The following is a 12,454-nucleotide window of genomic DNA, read 5'->3' on the forward strand; positions in this document are numbered from 1 at the left end:
TTTTTCTAACTTCTGCTGATTTACGCACATATTTAACATCATGTAGCTGGCTAATCTAGATGCATTTTATGTAATTGCGAGAATGACCAGTGAAAATATTTGTAATCAGCAATGTTTATGCCATTGTTTTTATTCTTGGAGTAACATGATGGGCAGTTCATATGCAAATCATATATAGCAAATTGTTTGTTTGTTTGATTGTTTTTGTAAAAAAAAAAAAAAAGGGGGGGGGGGGGTGTTACATGAAAATTCTATACTTGTCTTACATTCCAAAAGATAAGAGGTTTATAAAAATGAATTTATTGGGTTGTATATTAAATATTACAACATTATAAAACTAGCAACATAACATTTTAAAATGTAGTGAATTGTAATATTTCACTGTAGCCTACCTCTGATCAAATAAATACAGCCATGGTGAGCAAAATAGACTTGTTTTAAAACTGTGAACCCAAAACTACTGAATGCTAGTGTATAGTATATTACTACTACAGTATTGTATAATCTAGCACACCTGTAGGCCTGTGAGATGTTTGTGCTCCAAAAAAGAAGAAGAAAGAGACCTCTTAGAGAAAACGATAAATGTATCATTAAGCTTTTCCATTGTTGTATTCATTGTAGTAAACAAGGCAACCACATGAGTAGGCTAGTACAATCAATGTCATTCTTAAGAACCATTCCTGACCTAGACCAGCAGAAAAATATCCTTATTGTTGTGCCGTGATGAATGACTACTAGCCCCTTAATAGAATCCCTCCTGTGCTCCCACTTGCAGTAATGCTCTTTCATGGCTTGTCTCTCTCATATCAACAATGGGCCAAAACCAAGCTCACCTGCACTCTGAATTAGCTCTTGTGGGAGATTCTTTGCTGGAAATAATGAAACTCCATACACTAGAAGAGCTTTTCCTTCTGGCTCTCGTCTAAGAAGGTGAAAATGGGGGTGTCCTGAGAATAGGTCTCGCTGGAGCGCTCTATTTCTCTTAAGGGCACGCTGTTCTGAGACCTGTCATAGGTGATTAATGGCATATAGGCAGAAGCAATCCAAAGGACACTGCACCAGTACATTCATTAATATAAATATATTCTCAATCTTTTCACCCCTACACAAGAGCATTAAAGGAAGTGGAGCATTTACCTTGTTGAAATATGATATCCTTGATTGTGGTATTTTTATGTATATTCATGTTTATTTCTTATTTCATTTAATGATATTATTATTGCATTTACATATACAGTGGTGGCCAGAATTATTAGAACACTAGTATTTTCACCATCTAAAAAAATGGTCAGTTATTTCTGTTTTTTTGCTGTAGTGTTGGAAAGTTTACATTTCCAAACATTTTGCCACCACTGTATTTATTACTACTGTTCTTTTTATTTTAGGTGATTGTATGTTTCTTCTAAACTAGTCTGTTCTAGGTTGGTTGGAGAGAGATTTCAAAAATGCATTGTCTCTGTAAAAATAAATATATTAATTAATGAAAAACACTTTGAACACTTTAAAAAAGAAAGTGTAACATGATGAATCCTATTTCAGGATAACAGTAAAGTTATGTTATTATATTTTTTATAATGTCTTTTCATGCATAATCTTATGAATTAAATATTTAATTTAAAAAAATAACTAATGAATGCATGCAAGTTAATAAATGTCCTCTGTATCTCATTTTAATTCTGTAGCTGCTCTCTATATCATATTATACAAATGAAATGTAATCCATTGTTGTTTCACCTTCCCAGCATTCTCCTTGATGAAGAAGGCCACATAAAAATCACAGGTAAGCAGGATTTTTGTTTCATTTGCTCTCACCACATGTCCCAACTCTTTATGTTTGTCATCGATCGAAGGCGCCGCATGTTGATGGTTTAATATCTTCTCTGCTCTCTCAGATTTTGGCCTGAGCAAAGAGGCAATCGACCATGACAAACGAGCATACTCGTTCTGCGGGACCATCGAGTACATGGCCCCAGAGGTGGTTAATAGACGAGGTCACACTCAAAGTGCTGACTGGTGGTCCTTTGGTGTCTTAATGGTAAGTGTCCTTGCAGATTGTGAAGGATCATAGTGGGCTATGTGAGCACTGCAGTGTTTTAGTGTTATGAGCGTGTGTAGCACTAGCCTGGGGCTGAAGGATAATGTGGCCGCAACTCTGTGGGGTTCCCACAGCCCAGTTTGGTGCAAAATTATAAAGCACATTACATTAGTTTGACTATGTTTTAATGTTATTTTAAGGCATGAACTACCCTTACTATGCTGCATTCCATTCAACTGAAAATTGTACATGGTGACTGCATTTATTTTATTTTTTTTCACTTGAAGGCAAAAATGCAAATTTAAAAAGGTGTATAATAGGGCTGGGTGATATAGCTAAAAATGTATATCTTGATATTTTTTCAAAAAGTTAAAACGGTGATTTTTGCCCCATGAAAAAGACGTGATCTAGATAGATAGAATATTGACAATAATATCGTAATAATCTAGACATATTGAACACTTACTGCTTTTTTAATAAATGAACACAAAGGGAACATTCAATCATATTTACTTGAAGCTACCAATGTTCCAATATAAACTTTTAAAGGGGTATTTACATCAAAAAACTCATAATTTAAAAGTGTCACGGTCCTGCTGGTGTGCCCTGGTTGGCCACCAGATGTCACTGGGTGTTTGTTTGAGCATGTGGCTTGTTGTTTGTGGTTTGTGCTCTCCTGTCTATTGTCTGACCCCGCCCTTCTTGTTATCTCATTATTGTTTCAGTGACTTCACCAGTGTCCTCCTCGTTTGTCTCCCTATTTATTCTCCTGGTGTCTGCAGTCCTGTGCTGTTTCGTTATTTCATGTCAGATGTTTATAGTCGTGTGTGGGTATGTTTACATGTACTGCAGTTCTCTGCCTGCCTGTTTTTCCCCCTCGGGGTGGTTTTTGTTCAGTTTTTGTTTCATTTTATTATTAAAAGACCCACCATTCTCCTGCACTTGAGTCCTCGCCTCATCTCTCTTCCAGAGCCGTGACAAAAAGTAACAGGCTATTTTCTGTCCTGTTCTTAACCCCCCCTCATCTGAACACTCTGTTTGAATAGGTGTGGCGGATTGTAGACTCGTTGTGTGTTTGACAGTCTACGTCCTTCACAGATGGACACTGCTATGATTTTGGTCAAAAATAAATAACTCAATACATATCAACTCATAAATAACTCAATACACATCAAACGATCTGTAAGAAGAGACAAGGCAATAGTAATCACGTAATAAAAACAGTTACTTACACTTATGTACTGCAACATTACTGTTTGATCTAATATAGTTGGCACAGCATCGTCTTTTAGTTTCAATCTCTCTGAAAATACTGCGTCAAATTGTGCTTTGTTTGTAAATGAATGTGCGGTAAAATGAAGTGAACAAAGGACTGAGTTCTTACTGATGCAGTCTGGATCTTTATTTAATTTTATTTAGTTAATTCACTCTTTCCTAACAGATTGGGATCAGAAGGTAGGCGATGTAACGACTGTTTTTCCACAGCTTGGCACTGCACAGTGTCTTGTTGTCTTCAGAGTCATCTTTATGATTTGGTTTCTGTGTAGACCTGTGCATTCGTCAACACTACATGTGTGAATCAGTGGGTGGGGCTAAACAGGCAGCGATGTAGAAGCAGGCGTTGATCATCTTCTGCAGAGGTGGTGTTTAGCCACACTATTACATCATAGAGGGGTACATTTCTAAAGTTGTCGTTTTGGCAGATTGGCTTCAATATAAGCTGTTTTTAGGATAACAACACATTTTGAGTTCCGTTCCGTCTCAAGTTTATTCTTCCAGTTAGATACACAACATATACAAAAAAGCAGTCCTCCTTATAAAAAGTTGTGGTTCTTTGAAGAGCACAGAAATACACAAAGAGCAAAGAAACAACACACATTTCATAGAACAAGTGGCAGGTGTATTATTTAGCAAAACTTAATGGACTTACCTATTTTATCATACAGTATCATATTTTTTTCACTGTCAAACATTACATTTTCAGATTAAATCCCGCATTTGAATACTGTTGTCAATCCAGAAACTCTGCAATGTGTAGCTAGTTGAAAAAAATGAAAAAAACACAAAAATGTCCCCATTTTTAATTCAGATAATAAGTGAGATTTCAGTGATATTTTGAACACTAAACTGGGAAATGTCTCCAGTTTCCACTTCAGAAGTCTGGTCACCATTTGTTAAGTAGGAATATTCCATGTCTAACTGCTTTTTTGTTGTTGTACAATATACAAACAGGAATGAGAACATGAAAACACATATCAATCCAACATCCCCACCTATCCTCACTCCCTCACCCAATATATCTGACTTTGAGTGAAACACAGCATTAGGAAGAGTTGCTACCTGTAACTAAACAAACAAAACACTTAGCAAAATCACATTTATCGGACACTTCCTCACAAGATATACATCAGTAGATCTCTTCTTGCTGCTGCACTGGGCCATAGATTCTTCTATTAAATTCAAAAAAGATCTGCTTAGGCAAAAACACCTTTTATTATTGCCCTGAGCTGTTGCCGGTAATTGATTCTAGATGAAGGTACGTCCTCTGAGAATTTCCATTTCCTCAGAAGCAACTGACTCACAGCCATTGTTGGAGAAAATCATTTTTGAAGAGGTGCACACTTATAGGTATCAAGAGCTCAGATGGATACAACACCTGATTTTAAGAGCTTGTGATTAATGTTGAGATGAGACTTCTAATTAAAAATGTTTAAGGTGAAGTATAATTTATGCTCGACTAGCTGCACCCACCAAATCTACCAATGGGGGCTTACTGGACCATAATACACAGCCAAACCTTGACCCATTGGGCAGACAAAACACAACTGGCTCCGCAACATGACCTTTTGTGGTACAGACATTAACCAGATAACCGTTAAAAGTTTGACAGTGAATGCAGGACAAACTGACTGTTTATAGGATTAAATTGATTGATTAGTGTTGCATTCAAAGTTCTCTAAGCTCTACTTTAGTAGATCATTTTAAACTGTATTATCACCCAGCTCTAAGTATAAATTAATTTGACCTGAGTTGTTGTTTGGTGAAATTGTTGTGGAATCTCTCTTTAAAAACAGCCCATTTAACTGGCTCACTTCTAAATATCCACAGCATTAACCCAGCCTTAAAATGAATTCACTCACAGGGAAAAGTGTTACATAAGAGTGAGCACGCTGAGACAGATTTGGTTTCACAGTATGCGCTGTTACTGTGCAGCAGTGCTGAATACACACTTCTCTCATTGTATCATCCGTAAATAAACTTGCTAGAGCAAAGCCTGATGTTTCTATTACTGTCTCCAGTTTGAAATGCTGACTGGATCCCTGCCATTTCAAGGCAAAGACCGCAAAGAGACAATGGCACTTATTCTCAAGTAAGAATTATTGTTGTATTTGTGCATTTTCTTACAGTCTGTTTTTTTTTTTTTTCTTGGTTTAAAGATTTGTAATTCTAAAGTTGTCCTCACAAATGAATCTGTCAAGATGATTTGTGATGTTTGTGGCTATGTATCGCAGTCTCATTTATTTTCAGAAATAAATAACAGATTTAATGTTTTTTGTTTTTTTGTTTTTTTGCTCAGGGCAAAACTCGGCATGCCGCAGTTCCTCAGCCCAGAAGTCCAGAGTTTACTGCGGGCTCTTTTCAAAAGAAACCCTTCCAATAGATTAGGTAGGCTACCGTACATGCACCAAACACTGCCTTAAACCAACTAATATTCAATTCACCTGGCTTCAGTCTCTCCTCCATAAGACCACCCTAATCCAGCCAAGAGGATTTTCCAGTCTAAAACTGTAAAAAGTCATAACCTGCCATTGCTACATTAAAGTGATATTTCTACCATATTTTAGATGAAAAATTAGTTTGGTTGGTCTATATCAGGGATCCTCAAATCTGGACCATTCCTGCAGAGTTTAGCTCTAACCCTAATCAAACACACCTGAGCATGCTAATCAGAGTCTTCAAGATCATTAGAAAATCACAGGTAGGTGAGTTTGATCAGGGTTGGAGCTAAACTCTGCAGCAGATTGGACCTCCAGGGAAAGATTTGAGGAACCCTGGTCCATATTAATGTACTGTATTATATTATCATTGTAAGGTTGCAATTTTTTAATGTAGTTGATTTAAATGGTATCAAATAGTGTGGAACTTAAACTTTTTTGTTTATCTGTAAATGTAATTTGGGTTCCCTATATGTTGGCCACTAGGAGTTATGTCGTTACAACATTAGGGAAAGGGAAGTGGTGTGTGTGACCCATACTCTGAATCTGTGCTCTACATTTAACCCATCCAAGTGTACACACAGTAGTGAACACACACCCAGAGCAGTGGGCAGCCAATGCTGCGGAGCCCGGGGAGCAGTTGGGGGTTCGGTGCCTTGCTCAATGGTCTTACCTCAGTCGTGGTATTGAGTGTGGAGAGAGTGTTGGTTATTCACTCCCCCCACCTGCAATCCCTGCCGGACCTGAGAGTCGAACCTGCAACCTTTGGGTTAAAAGTCCAACTCTCTATCCATTAGTCGTGGCCTAATGGATAGAGAGTTGGACTTGTAACCCAAAGGTCGTGGGTTTGAGGGTTACGTACGCAACCGAGACGTTTTTCTCTTGTTTTGCCTTGGTTTGACTATTGTTGTTTGTCTTCCACCTGTGTCTGGTTAATTATCTTGTTCAACCTGTGTGTGTATATATACCCTCTGTTTGGTTCAGTCCATTGTATGTGTTTTTTTTTTTGTTTGTTCTTTTTTTGGTAGAATGTTGTTCTTCTGCGGTTTTCCTAGTACTCTCTGTTTAGCCTGTTTATTAAAGGAACAGCTGTTTACTAGGATCCTCTTCAACACTCCTTTTTCAACATTTACATTAACCAGCATAACATCAATTAGTAGTGACCAATCTTTTTTTTTTTGGAATACCAAAGTACCACTACTACATCGCTACAAAACTGTTATACTTTTTTGTTGTCTATGATATTAATGGTCATATGTGATTTATAAGCTTTAGTGAGAAAATCAAAAAAAATTATAATTCTTGCAAAGCTCGAAAGACCTTCCATGGAAGTCCTACTATTTGAGTTCTTCACTCACAATTCTCTTTCTTTTGTTTGTCTTTTCCTCCCACTTTTTGGAGTCATTTAATGTTTGTCTGCAGATAGTACAAATGCAAATAAGCAGAAGCTCTAACAAACACAAAGTTATCTTGAAGCATTTTAATAAGCTCAGCCCTTTAGTGCACTCAGAAGGCTCTATTATTACATAGTGGCTACACCACTGGCTTGGTGTTTTTCATTTATTGTCCAACTGAGAGGAATCATGATGACCTCTGACTGACTTTAAAATGAACACCATATTTTTGTATCTTTGTAACTGTAAGGATGGGAATCACAAAGAATTTAATGATTCTGGGTCTTATTTCAATTCCACTTAGGTGTTTTGGTTCCTTGATGATTCTTTTAAGAAACATTAGAGTGTTTTTAGGAAGAAAAAATAGACAAATTTAGACACTATTTCTTGTAGCACATGCGATTAAATATTTCTTATATTATTTATGTCTTAGCTAAAACCTTATTTTGGACTGCGTTAATGTATTTAGAAGAACAAAAACAAGCAACATAAAATAACAGATGAGAAGAGCTTATTTCAATTGCCTAGGGGCCATCAAAGACCAGCAAATCACTGATTTAAGCTGTTTATTCCAGTAGGAGTGTAATCAATATGAAATGCTGAGCACAATAAATGTATCAGATGGTCACAGTGATACCTCTTTTAGTTGAAAATAGTATGAAGCAATTGTACATTGTTCTTACGACAGCAGCAGTGGGCATGAATCTCATTTTAGTCAGAGATGATTTCCTGTGTGAATGACTGCAGACAGACTTCCAGACGCTGCTACTGAATGTTTGTCAAAGCCGAGATTGAATTTAGCTGGGTGAATCATTTTATCCATAATTTATAAGGCAGAGATAAATGCCATCGAGACCTTGTGTTGACATGTGGGTTAATATTCTTTTGTCTCAGATTAGTTGTATACATGCCAGCCAGGTCCTGAGTCGCTCGTGTAGGACTACTAACATAGTTTGAATGGTAAAATGAAAATGGAATAGTTAATGAGGTGTAATAGAGCGCAACAGTAGGTTTACTGAAAGAAAAATCCTATTCATTTTGTTCAGCGAGAAAAGGATTTTAGTGATAATATGTGCACCTTTTAGGACAGATCTACCATGAGCTCTGAGGTTGTTAAAGTGGTAATTCACCGTTTTCAAGATGGCCTTTTTATAAGACTTGCAGCAGAAATGCAAAAATGTAAATAAATTAAAGGTAGGGTAAGCGATTTTTGAAATCACCAAAACTAACACGCCCCTACCCCAAAAGGGTCTCGTCCCTATTTTGATAGCTCTGCCCCACACATAAGTAGCCTACGCAACCCAGGCAACGATTAGATCTGTAAAACAAAGCAAAACTGCTGCCGCGTTCTATTTTTGACTTGCTGACACAAATTTCAAATCATTTTCAACGGTCGCTTTGTCGCGTCCAGTGTAGGCAGACTTTAGCTGCTGCGGTACGACGTGTCCGGTGTTACTCACCTATCGAGAAGAAACAAAGCAACCTCGGTTTATGATCGCAGGCCTTCTGCTCCTTGAGTTCTCCGAGTATTCCATACATTTGTCAGTTGTGATGTTAAATTAAGCTTGCAACATGTCAGCAGGAGAGCTACAGCTTATATTATCCTCTCATGCAGTTATAAATGCAGAATTGTGACTGAACCACTTCTGCTGCACGAGATGAGAACACATTTTTATCATTTTCTGAGTCATGAAAAAGTCTGCTTTTGTGATATATTTCCTTCTTTCTTTACTGCGAGACGTTTGCTCGGTCTAGATGTGCTTAAATCTGCACTAACGATGCGTTCCTGTCAGTTTCAGTTCCAGTCGTTCCTTACTAAGCATAATCGGCTTAAGAACGTGCATGTAAACGTGCTCAGTGATGCTGTCTACACTGGATGCTGTGCAACACGCCAAATCTCAGACAGAAAACTGCTGCCGCGTTCTATTTTACACGGGTCCTACTTCTTGCCTTATCATTCTGCAGACGTTTACCTCTTGTTTTTTATCCGCCATCTCTATCTTTCTGTCACTCGGCTCAGCTGTTCACTGAATGCTCTCTCCTCCATATCATGAGTAGACTTACTGCTGATTGACTACAAGTTTGTTTTGGTACTCGGCCCGACTCCTGAGCATAAACACGAATCATTTGTCAAATCTGTTTCAAATCACAGCCAGAGAGCTCAGCCGTGACCACAGTCAATGCTTTTTGCAGCCAGCTGTTATAGCATCTGCTAACAGGGGCTAACTGGGTTATGCTAACCTTGACCATTTAGTTGCGCATTATAGCACAAGACTTTTAGATTCCTATTTGTTGGGGCTTTAAAAGTTGAGCTAAAACAAGCGGGACACAGAGCTGTAGAGGATTTTAGCAGAGTGCTTTGAACATTTGTCTGACTCACAGACAGACCGATGCTTCATGAGAATCTTATCCTTTAAATAGGTTTTTTTGTGACAGATGGGTTTTAGGAGAGGTTTGTTTTATGAGGTACTTTATCCCATCCAGTATAAAAAAAAATGTCTGTACAACCTGTTATCTGACTGAATGTTTCTGGATGTTTTGCAGGTGCAGGACCTGATGGAGTGGAAGAAATCAAGCGGCATATATTTTTTGCAACAATAGACTGGAATGTGAGTTCCAAACTTTGAGCATAATACTATGTGATATTTTGTAATGTTAATCAGTCTCGAATATGTAGGCTGGTAACTCGTGTGTAATATTGTGACTGAGGCCTTATTCGTAGCATACTGTTTTCTGCATAGTGCATTTTAAACAGGTTTCTATTAATAAATCCTAAATTACTGAATTCTGCTAACAATTGTTTAAACCATAAATGCCATGCGAAGTGGAACTCACTGGGTATCTCACTGGGTATCTTAAGTGAGATTCCAATCCAAAGAGACCATGCAGTAAATGTTCGGTTTGAAGGGAGCTGTGAACAGCATAGGGAATAAGGGAACAGCACTTCACAGGATGTGCAGAGGGAAATTTACCCAACAGTCATTGCACATCACACAACCACTTTAAGAAGTTTGAATAAAGTAATCTTTGTCCATCGTGTCAGAAATAAAAACAGTTAATTTGCATTGTTGGGGAAATTTACTTTTTAAGTAATGCATTACAATATTGCGTTACTCCATAAAAAGGTAATGGTGTTACTTAGTTACTTTTTATGGAAAGTAATGCTTTACGATAGTTTAGCATTACATTTTGTCACCTGACCTGGGCTTGCGTATTTCTTTTTTAATAACTGTTTTTTATTACATTTAAAATAACGTAAAATCCTAGAAATGTTTTTATTCCTCAAAAATAATGTGTACCTTTTAAATCTTTTTTTTTATTTTATTATTATTTTGAATGATCAACCATTAAAGTAATATTTAAATATTCAGACGTAAATGTAAATGCTATATTTATTTACTTTTGTCTAATCCAACACTTAGTTCACATAGCTTTTGATTTTTAATGTTCTATAAAATTATTATTCAAAAGTCACAGGAAGCTCCATTATGTCTTGATCCATTTTCTCCTGTAACATGTATAACCTCTAGCATTGGTGTATGTGTCTTACATTATGTATTTTTGGTCAACAGAAATTGTACAGACGAGAAATCAAGCCTCCCTTCAAACCAGCAGTGGGCCGACCAGAGGACACATTCCACTTTGATCCTGAGTTTACATCCCGCACACCGACAGGTGACGCAAATTGCAGTTGATTTTCAGATAGGCCTAATTCACGTAACACTCATATGCTATTTTATTCAAATTATGGCTGGAAGAATCATTGTAGGTTGTTTTCAAGCGGCATAGACAATGTGATAGACAGCAAGCTGGAAACTATTCTTACATAACAGTCTGTGCCCAGCAAGCACAGCAAGAGTGTAAAAACAAATTGGAGTGAACTGCAGCAGCAGAACCTGTTTACCAAGAGTCCTCGGGTCCTGCCGCATAGTGCACCTAGTCAATTCATACTGCTCAGATGGGATCGATTGTGTGTTTCCATTCATAGAGAGACCGTGTCCTTGTTGCCTTTCTAAATATGTTTGTATCTGTGTGTGTCTACAGACTCACCCGGTGTTCCACCCAGCGCTAACGCACACCAGCTCTTCCGCGGCTTCAGCTTTGTGGCCTCTAACCTGGGTCAGGAACAGCCACTGGCTGAGATCAAGCAAACCTCTGTAAACCCCATTGTACAGGTGAGCAGGACTCTGAGAACTTGTATAGTGTTGCATGTTGGCAACCATCCCATCCACAACTGCACAGCAACATGCTTAAAACTGCCCAAAATACCTTAATTGCTGTAGTGACATGCTAAAATCAACTCAAAATATCTTCCAACTGCAAAGAAACATGCAAAAAGCCACTCTAAAATACCTTAGCAAATGTATAACAAATAAAAGCATTTAGAGACATGATAAAATCAACTCAAAATACCACAACGGGATAGTGAAATGCTGAAAGTCAATCAAAATACCTTCCAACTACATAGTGACATGCAAAAACTGTCAATATTCACTTACCCCCATGTCGTTCCAAACCCGTAAACGCTTCGTTCATCTTCGGAACACAATTTAAGATATTTTGGATGAAAACCAGAGGCTTGTGACTCTCCCATTGACTGCATAGTAAATTACACTGTCAAGGTCCAAAAACATTGCCAAAATAGTCCATCTGCCATCAGTGGTTCAATCTGAATTTTATGAAGCGACGAGAATACGTTTTGTACGCAAAGAAAATAAAGACATTTATTCTACAATTCGTCTCCTCTCTGTCTCTCTGTGTCAGCGTAGCGCCATTTTGAAAAGCATCCGATGGACGCAAAGTGCATACGCTATTCTCTCTCTGTCATCAGTAACTCATGAATACGTATTGTACGTTTATTTACGCTGATTTGAACGGAAACTGCGTATCCATGCGTTACTGATGACAGAGAATAGCGTACGCACTTTGCGTCCATCAATGCTCTTTAAAATGGCGCTACGCTGACACAGAGAGACAGAGAGGAGACGAATTGTTGAATAAATGTCGTTATTTTTATATTCTTGCGTTCAAAAAGTATTCTCGTCACTTCATAAAGGTCAGATTGATCCACTGATGGCAGATTGGATTTGGATTGGATATTGGATATGGTTTGTTAGGATGTTTGACTGAGATGCACTTAGTGTAAATAGACAATCCGACAAATATACCCCAGCGACTTAAGACTACATAGTGACATGCTAAAAAACACTCAAAATACCTTACCAAACATATAACTACTAAAAACCATTCAAAATACTTCAGCAGCCACATAGCAGCATGCAAAAAAACAATTAAAATACTTTAGCACA

General features: G+C 37.7%; 1 protein-coding gene across 1 annotated transcript in view; it reads left to right on the plus strand.

The window, feature by feature from the left end:
* Nucleotides 1–12,454, plus strand: part of LOC306882184 (ribosomal protein S6 kinase alpha-2) — a 59,999-nt gene that overhangs the window by 26,125 nt on the left and 21,420 nt on the right. The window contains exons 7-13 of the mRNA XM_079436657.1: nt 1,743–1,780; nt 1,893–2,035; nt 5,335–5,405; nt 5,613–5,701; nt 9,690–9,754; nt 10,718–10,820; nt 11,190–11,320. Of these exons, the coding sequence (XP_079292783.1) occupies nt 1,743–1,780; nt 1,893–2,035; nt 5,335–5,405; nt 5,613–5,701; nt 9,690–9,754; nt 10,718–10,820; nt 11,190–11,320 (640 nt within the window). The remainder of the gene's footprint in view (nt 1–1,742; nt 1,781–1,892; nt 2,036–5,334; nt 5,406–5,612; nt 5,702–9,689; nt 9,755–10,717; nt 10,821–11,189; nt 11,321–12,454) is intronic.

This window comes from Barbus barbus (assembly GCF_936440315.1).
Source record: "Barbus barbus genome assembly, chromosome: 16".
NCBI classification, from domain to species: Eukaryota; Metazoa; Chordata; class Actinopteri; order Cypriniformes; family Cyprinidae; genus Barbus; species Barbus barbus.